Source organism: Eurytemora carolleeae, unplaced genomic scaffold (assembly GCF_000591075.1).
Source record: "Eurytemora carolleeae unplaced genomic scaffold, Eaff_2.0 scaffold104, whole genome shotgun sequence".
Lineage (NCBI taxonomy): Eukaryota > Metazoa > Arthropoda > Copepoda > Calanoida > Temoridae > Eurytemora > Eurytemora carolleeae.
Genome location: NW_019396033.1, coordinates 313,426 through 335,342, shown reverse-complemented (window position 1 = coordinate 335,342; position 21,917 = coordinate 313,426). Strand labels below are relative to the sequence as shown.

The 21,917-nt window shown below is 31.1% G+C and overlaps 2 protein-coding genes across 4 annotated transcripts; both read right to left on the bottom strand.

Annotated features, from left to right (window-relative positions):
• Positions 1-1,953: 1,953 nt before the first annotated feature.
• LOC111697343 (uncharacterized) lies at positions 1,954-7,404 on the bottom strand. 3 transcript variants are annotated; one of them, XR_002764269.1, is made up of 4 exons: positions 7,262-7,404; positions 6,436-6,611; positions 3,196-3,424; positions 1,954-2,190 (listed from the first exon to the last, which is right to left on the bottom strand). XR_002764269.1 is itself a non-coding variant. In XM_023467324.1 (3 exons), exons 1-3 carry the CDS (start codon positions 7,319-7,321, stop codon positions 3,334-3,336), a joined length of 327 nt encoding a protein of 108 aa, XP_023323092.1. In that variant the 5' UTR covers positions 7,322-7,404; the 3' UTR covers positions 3,053-3,333. The 3 variants fall into 3 exon arrangements, 1 of the variants encoding a protein (XP_023323092.1); XR_002764267.1 differs by lacking the exon at positions 1,954-2,190 and adding an exon at positions 2,475-2,495 and having other exon boundaries at positions 3,057-3,424; XM_023467324.1 differs by lacking the exon at positions 1,954-2,190 and having other exon boundaries at positions 3,053-3,424.
• LOC111697453 (probable G-protein coupled receptor Mth-like 1) lies at positions 7,400-21,198 on the bottom strand. Its single transcript, XM_023467479.1, has 19 exons — positions 21,094-21,198; positions 20,214-20,366; positions 19,231-19,310; positions 18,569-18,642; positions 17,793-17,844; positions 17,016-17,081; positions 16,223-16,303; positions 15,747-15,818; positions 14,477-14,595; positions 13,476-13,626; positions 13,186-13,295; positions 12,415-12,483; positions 11,463-11,518; positions 10,701-10,759; positions 10,073-10,144; positions 9,522-9,599; positions 8,445-8,526; positions 7,846-7,967; positions 7,400-7,443 (listed from the first exon to the last, which is right to left on the bottom strand). Exons 1-19 carry the CDS (start codon positions 21,171-21,173, stop codon positions 7,400-7,402), a joined length of 1,620 nt encoding a protein of 539 aa, XP_023323247.1. The 5' UTR covers positions 21,174-21,198.
• Between the last annotated feature and the right edge of the window lie 719 nt (positions 21,199-21,917).

Here is a 21,917-nt window from a genome sequence, read left to right as displayed (position 1 = left end):
ATACAAAAATCAACCCTGGCATTTTTGATATTGACATACAATTAGATATCTAAACGTAAAAAGATTACAAAACCTTTTTTTAGACTTTGATCTGATTTTTTGCCAAGCATAATGGACATAAAAAAACCATGTATTTTCAGCAAAAGAAAAATTGATAGTTGATTGAAGAGAAGACAAGTGCCTGCAGAGGTTTGACCAAGAACTAGTAATGACGAAATAGAGCAAACTTTATTATGTTTTCTACCACCAATTTATGAAACTAAAATAAAAATCAATAATAAATTGTAAAACTAAAACCTTTGCTAAATTTAAACCTTTGTCAGGGAAGGTACACACGTTAAATAACATAAAAGACGGTAAAAATTGCAATTTGACTGAATTTAAATCTTTAATATTAAAACTTGGCTTCCATCATTACTTATTTTCTTTGTTTACGATTTGTTTATTTTTGAGAATTTTTTTTTTTATTGACGGATTTAAATTTTTTTTTATTTTGTCTTGCATTTAGCCTTTCCATTTGAGTTCCTACAAATTACAGTCGCATTGCCGTTTATTGTACACAATATACATACATACAAAACAGACAAGCACAGTAGCTATACATAAAGTAGTAATCTCTGTTTGTTTTTTTCTTTAATTCTTTGTTTGTATGTCCTATCATAACTAAGGAATCCCTTGCCCGATTTGCTTCAAATTTTGATTTGGCAACTGGATAGAACTGTGGTTTAAAACTGCTAGGTTGAGTTGGTCGATTTTAAAGAGATTTTCACACAGTGTAGAGGTGGGTTCCCAAGCTAGACTATATATAAATAAAGACGGGGAAACATGTGTGAAAAGTACCGCTATGTTAAAGATAGATAGTAAGGATGTTGCAGGAGTTGAATTAAACATTAAGTTTATTTTCATTTCATTAATAAAGAGATAAAGAATCGTTACTATAAACAAATTAATGGGTCTAATTTTGAAAAATTATTTTTTTCTGAACTTGTCAATATCAATCATTTTTATGTATACACATATGTAAAGTTAACTAAGTGCTTTTTTGTTTTATTTAGGAGTGGATCGTTTCCATTTTTCTGTTTTATTTATGAGCTGATCGTTTCCACTTTTCTGTTTATTTAGGAGTGGGCCGTTTCCACTTTTTCTGTTTTTATTTAGGAGTGGACCGTTTCAACTTTTCTGTTTTATTTAGAAGGGGATAGTTTCCATTTTTTCTATTTTATTAAGGAGTGGATCATTTCCACTTTTCTGTTTTATTTAGGAGTGGATCGTTTCCACTTTTCTGTTTTATTTAGGAGTTGATCGTTTCCACTTTTCTATTTTATTAAGGAGTGGATCGTTTCCACTTTTCTGTTTTATTAAGGAGTGGATCGTTTCCACTTTTCTGTTTTATTTAGAAGTGGATAGTTTCCATTTTTCTATTTTATTAAGGAGTGGATCATTTCCACTTTTCTGTTTTATTTAGGAGTTGATCGTTTCAACTTTTCTGAGAAAACGAACTAATCGTTGCGTTAACGACGTAAAATAAAGGAAAAACGAAACGAGTGTTTTTAAAACATTCATCATTTTCTCTTACTGCAGAAATCTTTTAAAAAATCAAAATTCATTTCAGGAAAAATTTACAAAAACAATATTTTTTTAAATAGAGTCATTTCGTTTTTCAAAACGCTGATCAAAACAGTTTGATAGTTTTTTTTTCTAAAACGAAGGTACGTTAGTTTTCAAAAACAAAAAATGAAAAAATCATTTTTTTGTAAGTTTATAAAACGATTAACAGTCCTAGTTTCGCTGTTTTCCAAATATTGAGCACAAGGAATTGTGTTTGTAACTTAAGCTGTCTGGGAAATTTTCTAAAAATGAAACAAAGAAGATGCTTTATTTTTTTTTGCATTTTCTTAGTTTCAACCTACGCTGTGTGAATTGAAAACAATTGTATTAAAACTTTTATTTTAAATTATTTTGACATTTTTTTTAAATAACTTAAATTACTATTTACATTTTACAGTGTTTCAAAAATAAAGAAATGAAATTCAACTGATAGGGATGCCATATCTACTTAAATAAAAAAAAAATATTTTTTGGCATTATATGGTTATAGTGTGGTCACACTCAACAGTCAACCCCACCACCCCCAGTCAGTCAATGTTGAAATAGAGCCAACCACCCACCAGGGGCTTTCTGTATTTTCACCTAAAAAAATATAGCAAAAAAAATTGTCCGGTTGCGAATTGACGATTTAATATCTTAATATCACCGTAGGCCCTCAAACAAAAAATTTCGAAAAAACTTCATATATTATACTTACTTCATTTTCTTTGAAATTTTATGCTGAATTAAAATCTGAAAAGCGATTTAAAAAATATTAAAATTAAAGAAGTGATAGCCAAATAACGGTCCAACAATGTATTTTTTTTAAAATTTTTTAATATTTTTGATGACTCCTTTCCAAGAAAATGATGTATAACATGAAAGTTTTCAAAATATTTTTTTAAGACCTTGTTTCGCTACTTAGCGATTTCCCTAAAGACCTAATATATGTACCGTGTGGTATTTCTCAGGATTGGATCGTAAGACTCCCTTCTCTCAACGCTCTTCATAATAAAAAGGAAGATAGTAAGGTTCCGAACGTTTATTTCTCTGAGCCTTCAATCTAAACAAGTTTAATAAACCCACAGAAAAAGCTTTGAGTGAAAATCATACAAATATAACAAATAATCCACTCAGGCATTAAAAAACTGTGGCTAGGAACCAACAAACGAATACATAATCATCAATCATACTAGAATCAACCAATAAACATAGATATATATAAAATAATTACCACGGTGATCCCAGAATTCTGAACACGGAAAATACTTGCAAAACGAATAAACATATACTGAATATAAATATAACTACTACTCCGCTAGAAATCTTGCGTCTGCGCAGTCGGACTGTAAACAGTTCCTAAACTAGTTCTTTCACAATACATTCCGTACAGATCTTCAGGGAGAACTCAGAAATACCCAGGGGTGACAAGCAGACTTTCTACACGCAGCATGGCTCGCGTAACAGACCTATACAGTGATTTCTTCAATATTAAATCATCAATTCGCTACCGTATGGACAGATTATTTTGCTGTATTTTTTTATGTGAAAACGCAGCAACCTCTGGTGGGGGTTAGCTGATTTCTAAAAAAAGTCACAAATCCTTACCCCTCATATCAAATTTAAATCCACTTTAAAATAGCAAAATACATTAAACATAATTTAGATACCATATTACTCCTGGACCCCATAAAATACAATCACTCGGTAAATAGGATTGAACATGAGGGATCACTGAATTAATGTTTATGAGAATGAGTCTGTTTGTGTGTGTTGGAAGGAAAGAGTAGTTACGCCATTTTCTTCTTTTTCTTCAGTTTCTAGACTGTAACTTCCTCTAAACAAGATATGCATGTTATAAGATAGGGATGAGGGTAAAATTTAACATATTATGCTTTAAGAGCGCTTCGCGGCCATCTTCTTTTTCAATTTTGAATATTTTCTTTATATATAAAATATAAAACAATAACAAAAAAATTAGCGGATTTTGAAATAGTTATTGTAAATTTTAAAATTTTATGAAAATCAAATTTTTGAAATTTTGATCATCCATTAACCTTCCCTAAGGTCATGACTCATGAGTGCCTGATCGGTCCAGCCGTTTTAACGTTTATTGGATACAAACAGACAGACAGACAAGCAAAGCATACATCAAGATTTTATTTCACCAAAATACCAGGCTAATCGTCTTTTTTAGCTATTTTAATATAAACACGATTTTTTTCTCGTATTTGTTTGATAACGTTAAAAAAAACCTTACAGGTTGAAAAAAACTAAATTCAGTTAGGAGAATTGATCGTTGTAAGATAAATGACTTTATGTGTGTTAAACTCAGTTTTAAATTTTATATTGATTATCTTTAAAAATGCAGCCTAGAAACGCGAACTCGTATAAAAACAAACATGCAATTTATAAAATTGAATTAAAAACAAGAAATAAAAAAATAAATATTTAAAGATAAAAACTATCTAATAAAGGACCGAATCTATTTCTAAATTTAGCTTGTCTGGGTGTCTGTTTGTCTGTTTGTTTGTAAAAAATAAACGTCATAACGGTTGAACCGATCGGGCCCAAATGTTGTGTGGGACCTGACGTGACCCCAGGGAAGTTCATGAATGATCAAAATTTTAAAAATTTGTGTTTAAAATTTTTTTATTTTTGTAAAATTTTGAAAATTGTATCTAAAATTTTTTTATTTTTGTAAAATTTTGAAATGCGCGAAAAAATAATATGAAATCCGTAAACTTTTTTTTGTTTTGTTTTATACTGTACAAAGAGAAGATGCTCACAGATAAAGCCACAGTTAAAAGTTGAAATAGAAGAAGGGCGCAAAGCGAAAAAGCCTTGTATAATAAATTTTAGCTTGGTTGCTGAACCATCTACCGCCGATTCAACTACATATCTGTACTTTGGGTTGCTGACATGGACGAAACCTGAATAACCGATTCAAGAAGCATGGCTGAACCGTCTCTAGAACTGGCTCAAATCCATTAAATTCGGTCCCAGAGTTAACACAATGATTTTAAGTACGAGTGTGTAATATTTAGAATGACTTTAACAATTCTCAATCAATTTCTTTTAATTTGAAAATACAAAGTTTAGCCTAGAAACTAATCTAATAGATGATGAGCAGGGCATATTTTGAGAAGATGTAAAACATATGTTAAGGCAAACACACACGACACTTGCTAGATCTAATTGAATGTCCGAGCAATATAAAAAAAAACGTAGATACGTTTTTTTTTATATTGCTTAATGTTATGTTACAGGCGGACCCGTAAAACTGTGGAATAGAATGAGGTCCAAAACGTGTATTTGATGTTTTTATAAATCAAACAGTTTTGACTATTTGTCTCCTGTTTTTAGTATTTGTCTACTATTTATACTATTTGTCTACTATTTATACTATTTGTCTACTTTTTTATACTATTTGTCTACTATTTATACTATTTGTCTACTATTTTATACTATTTGTCTACTTTTCATACTATTTGTCTACTATTTTATACTATTTGTATCTATTTTACACTATTTGTCTACTTTTTATACTATTTGTCTACTATTTTATACTATTTGTCTACTATTTTATACTATTTGTCTACTTTTTTATACTATTTGCATATTTATACTATTTTTCTACTATTTACACTATTTGTCTACTATTTATATTATTTGTCTACTATTTATACTATTTGTCTACTATTTTATACTATTTGTCTACTTTTTATACTATTTGTCTACTATTTTATACTATTTGTCTACTTTTTATACTATTTGTCTACTTTTTTATACTATTTGTCTACTATTTTATACTGTGTGTCTACTATTTATACTATTTGTCTATTATTTTATACTACCTGTCTACTATTTTATACTATTTGTCTACTATTTTATACTATTTGTCTACTATTTTACTTCCTTTTATACTATTTGTCTGCTATTTTATACTATTTGTCTTCCTTTTATACTATTTGTCTACTATTTTATACTATTTGTCTACTATTTTATACTATTTGCCTACTATTTCATACTCTTTGTCTACTATTTTATACTATTTGTCTACATTTTACACTATTTGTCTACTGTTGTATACTATTTGTCTACTATTTTTCTACTATTTTATATTATTTGTCTACTATTTTATACTATTTGTCTACTATTTGTCTACTATTTCTCTACTATTTTATATTTTTTGTCTACTATTTTATACTATTTGTCTACTATTTGTCTTCCTTTTATACTATTTGTCTGCTATTTTATACTATTTGTCTTCCTTTTATACTATTTGTCTGCTATTTTATACTATTTGTCTACTTTTTTGTTATAATATTTATATACTTTGTACAGTTTTATTGGTTCAGCTTTATGTATTAACATATGAAAATTGGGTTTAGATGCAAAACTGAATGTGTTTTCCCGGCTTTAATGTTTTTTTTTTTAAGAAAATGTTCAAATTAATTTCATTAAACTTGGACTTTCTATGTAGACATCTGGGAATTTAGCAACACAAAGGAACTGAACACTTGACTAAAACTTTGATTTTTTTATTTACATATCCTTGCAACTTGATCGTGTAAATCTTTCATAATTCAAACTGTTATGGAAAAATTAAAAGATTTTCTATATATTTGCAACCTGATTGTGTACACTTTAAATTTTTAAACTATGAATTCTCTTAGTTTAACTAATCTAAGTTTGAAATATGAAAGGTTGCACCACCGGATTGAAAAAAAAGAATTTATAGAAAATGAGAGTTTGGGATGAATATTCAGTTTCTTTCTCATCAACATTTTTATGATTTTCGGAGGGTTTTTTTTATAGTAAAATATCTTTCATTTTGCTGTTTACCTTTTCCCGAATATGCTGTGAGATTTAGAAGCTTTTAGACGAGATCCTGGTTCAGGTTCTGCTCCTGGTTCTTCTCCAGGTCCAAGTCTGAGCTGTTGGTTCGGGTTTAACTCTTTCAAGGGTATTTCAGTCTTCAGCACAGATGTGGACAGAGTCTTAGGAGACAAATGTGGTTCCTGAACATTTTATTTAGATTATTCAAAATGCTGGGCTGGTTAATTTATCTAAGGTGGAACCCAAAAAAGTGTGGAATAGTTTAATGAACTTGAAACACAGCAATTGTGCACTGTGCAGGGTACACATACGCATGCACATAATATTGCTTAAATGTCGTCATTCTCCCACAAAGTTTTAGAGCTCCCCACTTTAAAAGATTGACTACGATTGTGATAATATTCCCTTTTTTATCATTGAAAACAATAATTACTTCTAGGACTAGATTTAATGATTTAAGAGAAGTGGTTTAACTGCGTGGACGAAGTTCAACTACTTCTCACATTTTTTTTTGATTTGCTCCCTGGTTTAATTATTGATTTCAACATTAATATAATTTCAAAAATACATTTTTCCCTCTAAAAATGTATTAATTACTATACAGTGATAACAAGAAAACTGTAGAATAGGAAGACGACATTAATGCAATACCGAAGAGCATTTGATGTTGTTGCAATGCAACGCAATACCTTTAATATTAAGTTATTAAACCACTTATTAAGTGAAATGAATCTGTGTTCACAATTGTTGTGCCACAAGTTTATTGTATTAATTAAAGTCATAACTAAAGTCTAAAAGTTTTTTGGTTATCAGTGTAGTTTTGTACACTCACCTTACTCCTGGTATTGCCATCCACTGAGTCACGTGAGCTTCCTTTTCCACATTCAATCATTGGCTTCAGTCGGGCCTAGAAATAAACCATTTAAATTTACTGAAAACAAGCATCTAACTATACAAATCCTGATCTGAACTAATAACATCTTTGGAACCTGATGTCGCAGGCCGGAAGCGGACCTTTCAAATTTCAAACTAAAAATTCTTGTAGATTCAATTTGTTTATAACTATATATGCATACCATTAGTTTTCTAAGGTTAAAATGACAATAAAATTAAAGTCTGAGGCTGGTGTTCTATTCTGTTTTTAATGAAAATAAGTGAGAAAATTTTTAACTTTCAGGATCAAGATCAGGATCAAGATCAGGATCAAGATCAGGATCAAGATCAGGATCAAGATCAGGATCAAGATTAGGATCAAGATCAGGATCAAGATCAGGATCAAGATCAGGATCAAGATCAGGATCAAGATCAGGATCAAGATCAGGATCAAGATCAGGATCAAGATCAGGAACAAGATCAGGATCAAGATCAGGATCAGGATTAAGATCAGGATCAGGATCATGATCAGGATAAATTTACCTAAGTAATGTGAAGTAGAATGAGCCCAATCTATTGAGATTGTTAATATCTCTGATCCCCAGGTTAATCCCATCACAAGAAACAGTTCAAATACAATCCATGTCATCTGTCCGTTTATCCGCCTAGCAGAGCAGGTTTATTATTCATTTAGTCAATCAATCAATATATAATTCTGAGGATTATTTCATAATTCATCAAGCATTTATTTACTCAATCAGTCAATTGATCGATCAGAAGATCAATTCAGAATACATTTAGTTAATAAATCAATCGATAAATCAGCAGAAAAGATTCATTATTCATTTAGCTAATCAATAAATTGATAAATCAGAAGATCAATTCATAATTCATTAAGTTAATCAATTAATTGATTACTCAGAAGATAAATTCATTAGTCATTTAGCTAATCAATCAGAAGATCAATTCATTTAGTTTGTCAGTCCATCATCTGAATAATTAATAATTAATTTGGTTAATCAATTAATTATTTAAATAGTATCTAGATTATTTATTCTTTTCAATATCATTAAGATTATTTATATTTATGCTGTTTTGAGGATTTATTTTTTTTCCCTAGTTTAATATTAAATCTCTGAAACCTGGATCCTTGTTCATCTCTAGCAGGAGCCCAGACTCCGAGCAGAAGCGAGTACGCGGAGATAATAAACAGAACCAGGTTTACTAAACAGAACCAGGTTTACTAAACAAAACCAGATTTACTAAACAAAACCAGGTTTACTAAACAGAACCAGGTTTACTAAACAAAACCAAATTTACTAAACAAAACCAGGTTTACTAAACAGAACCAGGTTTACTAAACAGAACCAGGTTTACCAAACACAACCAAGTTTTCTAGACAGAACCAGGTTTATTAAACAGAATTATAGGTTTACTAAACAGAAATTTGTTACCTAAACAAAAAATTAGCCGGAAAACGTTTCTAATCAGAGTAGAAGAGGGAGGGGGCCGGGGATTGCGTGTAAATCAGCCCCCCTACACTCCCCTGGTGTTAGAGCTTTAAAACTCATTAAAGTATATTTTTCTGTCAGTCTAGAAGCCAGTTGATATATTATGTTTATGTATTGGAGCAAGCAACATGTGTCAGAATTCAGATTTAACATTTGAAAACATAATTCTTAGAGTACTTTTAGAAATGTAGAATGTAGATACAACAAAAATGCTTTGATATATAACTGAAATATTTAATATTGTCACTAGCCACTAACTGAAATATTTTTAATATTGCCACTAAGTACCAACTGAAATTTTCTAATCCCTTTATCTTAACATTATGGTTTAAACCTTTGATATTTCAAACTTAGGATTTTTGATCTAACAGAATTTATAGTTTGAAATATTAAAGGATCGACTGGAACATCGAATTGCAAAAAATATAAGAATTAAAACTCAGAGTTTGTAGAAAGAACTCTGCTCCTTAATCTTATTGCATATTTTAAGTCCAAATCTTTAAATTTTTCTCAATAATTCTTCAGATATATGAAGCCATGTTTGAAAGAGTGTAAGATTTTGTCTAACATGAAATTTACTTCAATTTGATCTGTTATCACATAAATCCTGTTGCATCAAAAGTTGCATAATTTTTAAGACTGGGTCAACTTAAAGTGTCGCCAAGCCTTTTATTTTACAAAACAGTTCACTTGTACTTTTCTAGTTACCTGCCAGTAGGAGAGCAATTAATCCGTGAAAATACAGAATTTTAGCCAAATATCCCTCAATAAAACAGCTCCCCTCACCTAAACATAGAAGAAAAACGTGGCTTTATTTACGTTTTTAATTACATCCCCAAACCCGTTACTTAGGTGTTTTCTTTCTTGTACAGGGATATCCAAAAAGTATAAGCCTAAATTCACATTAAAGCCTTGGAATTTGATTTTACCTCAGTAACTCACTTATATTATTTTAAAGTCATAAAGTCATGTACAATTTAGAACTTTATAAAACTTCTGTTTAGGTTTAGTTTTTAGCACTAATTGGCAAACATCGCAGTAAATTTGGCACACGAGCTTTCAATTTTTATCACTGTGCATTGACGAATGATGACCTGTAAAAATGTAAATAAAACCATCTTATTGTTGAAATTGTTAAATTCTACACTGATAACTGTTAAAAGGAATATAAATTGATTTGAATAAGAATAAAAATGATAATAATAATAATAAAAATTATAATGATAATAATAATTATAGTTGTTATTTCTTTTACTCACCAAATCCCGGGGAAATAATATTTTCCTTAAGATGGTCAGGTGTAAAGTGCACTGCTATGGTGCACACAGTAACTAAACAAAAACATACGATTTTAAAATAAAAGTTTCTATTTTTCTACAGTCGTCGTATATATTTTGAAACACAATGAAGACGACTTTCTATAAGTTTTTAAACAGTATGGACACACATAAACATGGAAACACAAAGGAAATGCCAATTAATAGCTTCTCTTTTTTTACTTGTAAAATTGTAATTTGAAAAAACCTTATTAGAAATTAAAACATGTAAGAAAAATTGTCTACATTGCATTGATACAAACGCCGAACACTGTAATAAAAGTTATGAAAACAACATGGCAAAAAACAATGACAAGGTTTTCTTAAAGTAAAACGTTTACATCTCGTACTGTACTGTACCGTACTGTACTGTACTGTTCTGAACAGTACAGTACAGTACTGTACTGTACTATACTGTACTGTACTATATTGTACTGTACTGTATTGTATTGTACTTTACTGTACTGTACTGTACTGTACTGTACTGTACTGTACTGTACTGTACTGTACTGTACTGTACTGTACTGTACTGTACTGTACTGTACTGTACTTGTACTGTACTGTACTGTACCTAGTAGCGGAGTTCCAAATGAGAAAAGATTATATTGTTTAAATCTTCTTCTCTGACTTCTACAATTGAATAACTGAAATTTTATTCCATTTTTATAAAAAGATTTTAGAGAATTTTACACCAAATAATAGATGTATAGAAAATATAAAGCATAGAAAATATACAATAAGAACAAGAAAACTGTGGACTAGGAAGACGACATTACAACAATGATTAAGTGCATTTGATTTTTACTAATAACTTATTGATTCACTTTTTAAGTGAAATTGGTCTGGTTATACTTCACTATTGCTCTGTTTTATGTTCATCGGACTATTTAACGTCATAACCTGAATCTAAAAGTCGTCTTCCTATTTCAGAGTTTTATGGTTATCACTGTATCTTCATCCCACAAGTCCCTTTTATTTGCGTGCACATTTAATATCAAGAAAGGGTTTCATCAACATTTATTTTTATTTAATCTGAGGTCGAAATTTAAAAAGCTTAACTTGGATATCCACGGTAACGTAAACTTTTAATGTAAAACTGATTAATTGCTTAATTCATGAATAGAAGCTGACTTTTTGTTATAAATCATTGGCCAAGAGCAGATTGTTTTGAGATCTTCTTAGTCCAAGGCTTATTAAACTTGTTAAAAATTTCATAAAACTTTGTCAGCTTAAAAACCATACGGATTAAGGCTTTCTAAAGTTCCGACCAACCTAAATTTGGAATAAATGTTTTAAAACAAAATATAAATAAATAAACAGTTAAAACAAGTTCCTTTGTCTAGCATCAGTTTCACTGTTAGCGGTCAACTTTCTAAAGGTCAACCAGACCTGAAAAATTAAGTATTATCAATGACTGTTCAAAAATGAACCGATCAGCCTAAGCAGGCCTATTTCAGGTATAAGCAGCCCTTAGGCAGCAGAATTCTAGTCAATCCTTATCTCAAAATAAATAAAGCAGGAACGGATGAATGTGCTGCCAGATTACAACCACTGGCAGATCAATACAGAACCCCTTAATCACCAAACTTTCGCAATAGAAAAATTCCGATATTTGATCGTTACAACCCGATTATGTTCTTGGGACAAACAAATCAACGATAAGATTTTTAAAGAAATAAACTTTTCCTAAACACTTTTTTATGTTTTTTCTAGTTTTTGCAGAATTTCAAATGAAACAACAATTGTTGATCAAGTTATGAAGTTATGTTTGATTTATCAATTATTCTTTATTTCTATTTATTTATTTATTTATTTACTAATTGATTTACTGATTAATCTACTGATTGTTTATTTGATTCTTTGAATTTTTGATTTATTTATCTATTCATTTAATGATCATTCTAAAGTTACTTAATTGATAAATTGATAATTTAATTTATTCAATTTATACTATGCTTGTCTGTTTGTCTGTTTGTATCCAACAAATGTCAAAACGGCAGAACCGATCGGGCCCGAATTTTGTGTGGGACCTCACATGACCCCAGTAAGGTTTATGGTTGCTCAAAATTACAAAATTTGTGTCGAAAAGTTTTAACTAAAAACTTTTTTTTGTTATTGTTTTATATTGTACAAAGAGAAAATGCTCACAGATAGAGCCACAATTAAAAGTTGAAATAGAAGAATGGCGCGAAGCGCCCTAAAAGTTAATAACTTAATTGTTTGTTTAAGTAAATATAATTGTTTATTTGATTTAATTAATTAATAATTAATTGATGGATTTCTACCTCAATTGACATTGTTGTCATCCAGGTGAAGGAGCAGAGGAAACAAAACTGTATCAAGAACCCCATCAGCTGAATTAAAACAATATTGTTCTGTATAACCAAGGTTATAATGCAAGGAAAGTTAATTGCAGTTGCGTATACTCTGCATACATATTGAAACCAGTTCTCTCTGGGCGGAATTTGTAAAAAAGAATAAATGCATCAGTGTTAGTTTAGTATCCTATGAGGTTAAAAACATTGCATTTTGATAATTTTAATAATTCACATAATAGTTTCCTATGACCGGAATATTTCATTAATTTTTTATGTGAAAAATGGATCCCGTGTCAGACTTCGACATCCGTCTTGTGTTTACATTATCGCCCAGAGACAGTACACTGCAGTACAAGAGATGCCTACACCTCTGAAATAACTTTCCTTGCACTATAATCTTGAATATAACTAAAGACAATGGAAATAATCCTATTTTAGAATAAATTACTCGAAGTATAACAGATTTATTTACTTTAAATTAAGAATAATTCAAGTAAGAATGATCCGATATCCAATGTGGGCATTTTTAATTTGAAGAAAATGCTTTTTCCCTCAATAAAGGCTTTCCAGGCATGCATTCTTTATTGGTTAATGAATAGGAATTAAATTAATCTGTAGGTCTGCATAAGATTGAGATCTATGCTTGATCCTGAGATTTACAATCCAAAAGTTCTAACAACAGAAAGACCGAAATAATTCGAAAATCATTCCAGTATTTTCTGATTAACACTTATTTACCTGGCATAGGGCTGGATATTCTTGTATCAGGAGATCTCCTCCAAATAGGATAATTAGGAACCATTGATAGGAGAGGAATAGGCTAGCAACAGTACACATTTTCATCCATCCTATCATATTATTATTATTAGGAACCATTGATAGGAGAGGAATAGGCTAGCAACAGTACACAAGATATCTGTTTTTTAAACTCTGCTATGCTTCTTACCAAATATATGCTTTCCGAACTCCACTCCACATATATAAACCCTAACAAATGTCTGTTATCTGAACCATGGTATGATACTTACCAAATATCTGTTTTCTGAACTCTGGAACTAGAACGTGAAGAGAAAAGGTGAGGAAGAGAAATATCTCTGAGAGAATGATGAGAACTGGAATAATCTGCTGAGATAGGACGGAGTAGATCAGGAGATCATTCTCATCAATTCCAGAACAAACCTGGATACAATATAATTATTTGCTGAGATAGGACGGAGTAGATCAGGAGATCATTCTCATCAATTCCAGAGCAAACCTGGATACAATATAATTATTTGCTGAGATAGGACGGAGTAAATCAGATAATTCTCATCAATTCCAGAGCAAACCTGGATACAATATAATTATTTGCTGAGATAGGACGGAGTAAATCAGATCATTCTCATCAATTCCAGAGCAAACCTGGATACAATATAATTATTTGCTGAGATAGGACGGAGTAAATCAGATAATTCTCATCAATTCCAGAGCAAACCTGGATACAATATGATTATTTGCTGAGATAGGACGGAGTAGATCAGATTATTCTCATCAATTCCAGAACAAACCTGGATACAATATAATTATTTGCTGAGATAGGACGGAGTAGATCAGGAGATCATTCTCATCAATTCTAGAGCAAACCTGGATACAATATAATTATTTGCTGAGATAGAACATACCATTTGAATTAATTTTGTAACTTTAACTGTATAATGCATAATCTATATAATAAAACAAGACATTCGTATATATATAGGTTGCGTATAGCCGGCAAAACGGCTGGATCGAAAGGGCTGACATTTTTTGTGGATACTCATGGGTGGCCAGGGGGTGTTATAGACTAAAAAATCGATAATTTTTTTTCTCTCGATTTTTTTCTTTTCTTTTTTTCACGGGCAATACCGGGCCCTTTAGCATACATATATTTATACTTGTGGAATCACGGCATGGTATCTGATAATAAAATTACGCTGTATGAATTATAATAAGTAAATAAAGATTTTTTAGATTATTGACAAAATTTAATGTTCTAGAACTGATAATCTACCTTTGCTTGAAGAACTGTAGAGTTATATTGCTGCACTGGGTTTAAACAGAACTGTGTATAAGGAAGTATAGTTTGACCGGCGCGTAACCAACCTTCCGCCTCAACCTCAAACTCATCTTCTAATAAAATAAATATACAGGGTGTCCCAAAAAACATGGGAATTCAGTGACGAATTTGATATCGTCTTTGCTATGAATTAGCATTGTAATACCTAATTTCAAAAGCCATAATATTATTGTGTCTGCTAGAGCTTATTTTATGAAAAGGGTAAAAGACTGTAAAGATGTGTCTATAATATCTCCGCAAGATGAACAGTGAAGACAGACAAGTTTACTCTGTTTGTATACTGTAATTTTCTTGTTTTACTAAGTACAACTGTATGCAGTCAAAACATAAACAAACAAAATGTAAACATAGCAGACGAAACTCTTACAGATTACAGCTTTCTCAGTAAATATCACTACACTAAATCAAAGAATTATTTGAAAAGACGATATCGAATTCGTCACTGAATTCCCATGTTTTTTGGGACACCCTGTAGTATAAAGTGAAAACGTATCAAATTATTAGAAACAGCACTTGCACTAGTTTTGACACGTACATTAAAGCATTTCAGGGATAGGCAAATAGTGATAGTTGTAATTTTTATGTTGGTTAGTTGTACTTATTTACAAAACATTTTTCAAACACATTATTGACCAGTTTCAAGCATATTTACCAGGCCATACGAAGGAACTATTGAACATTGTTATCAAACTCTAATTTTTTATTCCTAAATTTTTGCAACCTAATGGTGTGCACATGTGATATTTCAAACTTTGGCTATATTATCTAGCAGTTTGAAATGTCAAATGTCAACATTATAGGTTACAAAATACGGAAAAAAAGTTTATGTTCCAAAATCAAATTCTATCAAAGGGTTTGGGTTTTGTTAATTCAAGTGACCCTACAATGAAAAAAAAGCAATTCCAATTCACAATGGTACCTTTTAAACCTATGTCTGATTAATAATGTGGAAGATATCATAATTTTTCTAGCCTGAAAAGGGTTGAATTCTGACAATATCCTCCATTATTTTTGAAGCAGAAATCCACAAGCCATTATGCAGAGACACCGCAATTGAAAATAAACATTTTTTAAAGAAAAAATGGTGGTTATCTGTATTATCATCTCTGATGAGAAAATGTTTTAAAGGTTACCGTCGTGGATTGACATGCCACTCTATAAATGTAGGGTCACTAGAAATTTCGTTTACAGTCCCTTTAAGAACCTGAGTAGATATGAAGATGAGAGCAATTAGGTTCACGATAGTATATCTTGAGGCTGTCCTCCCAACCTTCCCCTAGACAACATTTTATAAAAACATTTTACTGCTAATGTTGTCCAAAAAAGTTCTGTTAATACATATATTATTATATATATTATATATTATTTTATAATTATGTATCAGAGCAAAAAGAGCATAAAACAAGAAATTCTTTCCTAGAAAATTTTTTTCTATTATAAATCTTTTACCATGTAATTTGAAATCAAAACAATCACAGGCCACGATTTAAAAGTCCCGTATCTAAATTCCTGAAAGTCTCAAGTGTTATGTGCAAAATTAGACCCACTTGGTGAGTTTTTTGCTGTATAACATTTTTGATACATATATATGGGTCTTTTTGTAAAATATTCTGAATCTTTGAAAGCTGCTTATCCTGAATTATACCTGACCATGCTGGGCTGACCAACAAGTATAATGACCTGGAAGCGTTGGGTTGACCGACTTGACTGTCTCCTTGAGTAGCTGGGGAAACTTGAACTCAGAAGTAGGTTGACACTCACCTGGCGTGATTACTAGTTAATATACATGTACCTTATAAGGACTGTAAACATAATTTCAAGTTACCCTCCAACTTAAGAGTGGAATTTACCTAAAAAGCTCTGTCTGATCTAGAATGGCTGAGCTAGCCATTCTAGTGAATTATGAATTTCAGTTTGAAACTCGAAAAAAAATTTGAAGATAAGATTTAAAGATAAAATTTAATGATTATGCAAATGGAGGATCACATGAAATTCCAACAACAGCCTCTTAAAGAAGCTTTAACAAGATGGTGAGCTGAACACATTTGGACCTATAAATATCAGAATAGGAAGAGGAGTATATGACTCAAGATATGATTTTAATAGTCCAATGAACCTAAAATTCACAGCTTTTGCAGTGTACATTGTTTACAGATACATTTTCATGCTCAATTGATCAGATATGCTAAGAAATAATTGTTTTAATCAAATGGAAATAAGTAATTAAAACAATTTTAATATCTGAGTTTTAGACCTAACAAGATCAAATAATATTAGTTGATTAAAGGGACTGTTTCAAGTGAGTAAAACCACAATTGAAATTAATCAGTTTTCAAAATCATAAACATTGATATCTAATTCATTCCTAATCAGATATTGCTTGTAAAGGTACCGTTGTGAATCGGGCATTGTCACTTGAAATTACCCTTACAGTCCCATTGATGATATTTAAAACTATTATTTAAACCAGTTCCTAGATTTGTTTTGTAAACAGTTCCCTCAGGACAGCAGTTGTTGATGCAGAATAAACCGGAACATACTAAACAAAACAAAACAGATTCAGATTCAAGTATCTCTTACTATTATTAATATGTAAACCCACCACAGACTGACAAATAAATTTTAAAATTTAGATCAATTTCTGACATATTTTAGTATCTTTATTTTATTTATTATCAAAATGTAAATAAACTAGGCGATTCTCCCACTTGCAAAAATAATATCTAAGGTCATACGATAACGGGGTCCGAATTTAATGAATTTGAACCGACGCTTAAATCTGCCAAAAACCAGTTTCAATTGAGCACCGGCTTTGATCTTGAAAAAATTAATACAATTTTAAGTGGAACCAAACATATTTGAACCGCGGCTCAAATTCTTTAAATTCGGCCTCAGGTTGTAAAGATAATAAGGTTAATAAATCAGAGTTTGTGATTGGATTTCTAAAATAGGGTTACTGTAGATACCTTTGTGAATATTTTGTTGACAAATTATTTCCTAGCTCCCCAGCCCCCTTCCCTATTAACTTTTCCCAAGTATATCAGGAATGTTAGCAAGGCGGAGCGCAAATATATATGTATTTTTTTTTAACGCTAAGTTTCGAAAAATCATTAATTTTTTGGACTAAAAGCTTCAAGATATTTTGGGAAACTTTTATAAATTTTACTCGTGTAAAAATATAATAGATTTTTAACCAAAACCCCGGTTAATTAAGTGCACTGCAGTGTTTATTAAAACACATTGTACTTACCTTTTTCCTCGCTTATTCCGCATAAAACAGCAAGATGTCCGACAACTGTATTCTACAAATATAAAAGAATTGAGTCTTTGCCACAAACCATGACTTTATAATTCGTATAGCTTTGCAACCCTAAGTCGTAAACCTTAGATATTTCAAAATATGAATTCTGAGAAATCTAAGTTTGAAATACCACAGGTTTACAGCATCAGGTTGCAAAGATATAGTGATTGGAAAATTTGAATTTGTGACAAAGACTCATTTCCTTAATCAAACAAAATAGAGTGACGTGGCTTATTTCTGATGGTTTCTTTTAAACCTTTGTTTCATCAAGGATGAATGAGGTTTCCTTATGTTTCTTTCTAAAAATTGATTATTTTCGATTGCAGCTAGTCAGAATAAATAACTTGCAAAGTTGCGAATATAACGTTCATTTTTTTTAATGAAGAGTCATTTGATGTTACCTCCGTACTGCACCTTTCAAGCATTCATTTATCAAATAATATCAACATTTTAAAAATTGTGCTAAATTCTTAAAACAATTATCATAAAATATTCCTGGTTCCGGCATTTCAAAATGTGGTCTACACTTTACATGAAGATAATTGTTCTAACTTGGAAATGAATTTCATTCTTTCTTTGCAGAAGGTTTAAGGGGCACTATTGGCAGACTTTTCCAACTTTTAAAGAAAATGATCATTCACAATTTTTTTATAACTCTTTGAAAATGTTTGAAAGGTCTAAAAGTGTCCGAACAATGAAGAAGACCACCGTATTCACCGTATTACCTGACGAATTATAGAATCGATGCAAAACATAGCCTCTGTAGAACCATCCTCAGTTTTAAACAGTGAACCGTCTTCTTAAATAAACAATATTTATATCTAGATCTACATTAATTATTGTATTTTTACACAATCAAATATTTTCTAATTTTGTTTATGTCAAATGATTTGTGAATGTTTAAATGATTTCTGATTTCCCAAAAAAATTGATTGATCGCCTAAAACTTAAAATATTCTAATCCCAACATCGTATGCAACCTGACGATGGATGCTTTTCATAAAATATAATTTTGTTTTTATGAACAGGGAACCATTTTTGTATCTTCAAAATTGACGAGATATTTTAAATTCTCAAAATATTCCTTAAAGCAAAATTGTCTTAATATCTAATATCCTGGTCAATTTTTATGATATAAGAAAGGTAGACCACTTTATGAAAAGCTCGTGAGACATACAATACAGCCTAGTTTTTTTACTTTCTTTTCCATGCATTAAGAATCAGAAATAAAAAACGACTTTAAATTCGTTGCTCAATTCTCATGTTTATTTTGACACCCTGTACATTGCGACCATGGAATCAGTCCATGAAATGGTCCATGAAATCAGGTTGCAAAGGTATATCAGAGTTTGAAACGGGTAATCAGTATATTTCTAATTTTATTTACCTTTTATCAAAACAAAGTTTTCTTCGTCTTCAATATTTTGAATAATTGTATATTTTTCTCCAGCAGGACAGGAGGGTAACCTACAACAAGGACAGGAGGGTAACCTACAACAAGGACAGGAGGGTAACCTACATCAAGGACAGGAGGATAACCTAAAACAAGGACAAGGATGAGGACAGGAGGGTAACCTACAACAAGGACAAGGATGAGGACAGGAGGGTAACCTACATCAAGGACAAGGATGAGGACAGGAGGGTAACCTACAACAAGGACAAGGATGAGGTCAGGATGGTAACCTACAACAAGGACAAGGACTAAGGGTGTGAAAGACATGTTTATAAAATACATTTTTCACATACCTCGAAATGTACCCCTTAAATTTAGGTTAATGTTTAAAAAGTCACTAGTATAGGTGAAAATAAGAATTTAAAAAAAGATGATCAAATTTGTTTTCTTTGGAACCGAGTTGAATTTCGGAATTCAAGTCAGTTTACAGAATAGAAAAGTATTGAAATTTGACTGAGTTGGATAAAAAAAACGTTTTATGAGTACTATTTTGCTTCTGTAAAATGATAAAAGAAAAATTTCACTAAATGTCACACCCCTACTGAGGACAAGGTTGAGAACATGTATGAGGACAAGGAAGAGGACAAGGAAGAGGACAAGGATGAGGACAAGTAAGAGGACAAGGACGAGGACAAGGATGAAGACAAGGATGAGGTCAAGGATGAGGACAAGGAGAAGGACAAGAATAAGGATAAGAATGAGAAAAAGGATAAGAATGAGAACAAGGATGAAGACAAATATGAGGACAAGGATGAGGACAAGGATGAGGAAAAGGATGAGGACAAGGATGAGGACAAGGATGAGGACAAGGATGAGGACAAGGATGAGGACAAGGATGAGGACAAGAATGAGGATAAGAATGAGGACAAGTATGTGGCCATGATGAGGACAAGAATGAGGACAAAGATAAAACTAACCTATAATCTGTTGCTGATATCCCCTCTTCAATAAAATCCTCTGACTCTAATGAGAATATTTTTGGTTTGTGTTTATTAAACAACAAACTGGTTTCACTGATCGTGATGCTTGAGTTGAAAGCAAAACACTTGTTTGTGCTTACATCGAAAACACTTAAACACAATTCATAAATATCTATCAATTTAGTTGTTTACTAGCTGAAGTGCCCTACGTTACCCGTGGAATTTTAAAAGAAAAAAAGATTTTTGAAAAAGAAAATTTCGAATTTTTTTAAGCCTATGTTACCCCCATTGGTTTCCTAAAAAAATCAGCTAATTCGGTCCAGCTAGTTGGCCAGCTAGAGCTAACATACATTTATGAATAAACAAAGAGCTTTATTAAATATGGACTGAAAGGAACTGATTTCTCGCCTCAAACTCAAAGCTTCGAATCCCTTTATATATTTGCAACCTGTTGGCGTAAACCTTTGACATGTTAACCTAATTTTAAACTTTGACAATTAAGTCTATCAATGTCCGAATTTAATGAATTTGCGCCACGTCTTAAATTCGTCAAAAACCGGTTTTAATTGACCGCTGGCTTAAATCTTGAAATAAATAATACAAATTTAAGTGGAGCCAATCATATTTGAGCCGAGGCTTAAATTTAAACCGAGGCTCAAAATCTTTAAATTCGGTCTCAGAATTTATAATTTCATGTCTTAGAAATCTTGTTGCAAAAATATAGAAATCAAATTGTCAGAGTTTTAGGCGAGAATCTAGTTTCTTACGGTGTATGATCAATTTTTAGCATCAAATTCGAGCCAAAAAACAACTACCCTGGAATTTTAAATATCTAGAATGCGGATAAAACAAGAATAGGAAAGTTTATATGAATTTCCTGTTAAGGGGACAACATTTATCCACATTTATAGAAACTGCAGTTGTAAACCAGAAAACCAGCAGCAGCACTAGTTTCATTATTTAACCATTTATCTGAAAATTGAAATCTATCTATCAGTGTTGTATCACTGCAAACTACCTAGAAAAAGAAGGTCAACTTTATACGGTATATACTGGCAGGACTCTGTGACCCCGAAGTTCTCTAGTTTTGATTTTACAATAAAGAAAGATAGAGTCGTCCCACCCCCACCACCCGAACCCTCCCATTTCCTGCCTGGACAAGCTGGAACCCCCCATGTAGGATACGTATTTTAGGGGGTCAGGGGGGGGTGACTGATTTTTGCCACAATACTCCTCTTTAAATGCATTTGTTTAGTGTTTCATGGTAAGAATGGACAAAATGAATATAATCTGATAATATTTTCATTTACAAACATTGTATCAATTGTAGATTGCATTGATTTACCATGATTTCAATATTTAATTACTTTTCCCTCATATGTTTATCCTTGAATGGATCCAGTAAACCCGCAATATATTTATTGTAAATATTGTAAATTCAAATCAATTCTGACAGATAGCTGTGTTTGAGAAAATATGGGATTAAAAATCTGTTGGTTAAACGATAAAATGAAAAATCAAAGTTGCAATTACATAATAAAAAAAGGAATTCATTTTTAAAATTAAAACTAACTTAAACTCAGATTAGAGCTCAAAAGGCCATAACGGTGATATTTAAGCTTAAAAAATGTTTAGATGAAAATTAAATTGCAAAAAATCTGTAACTTTATTTAGTGCAAGCTTACGGTTTGCTGATTTAGT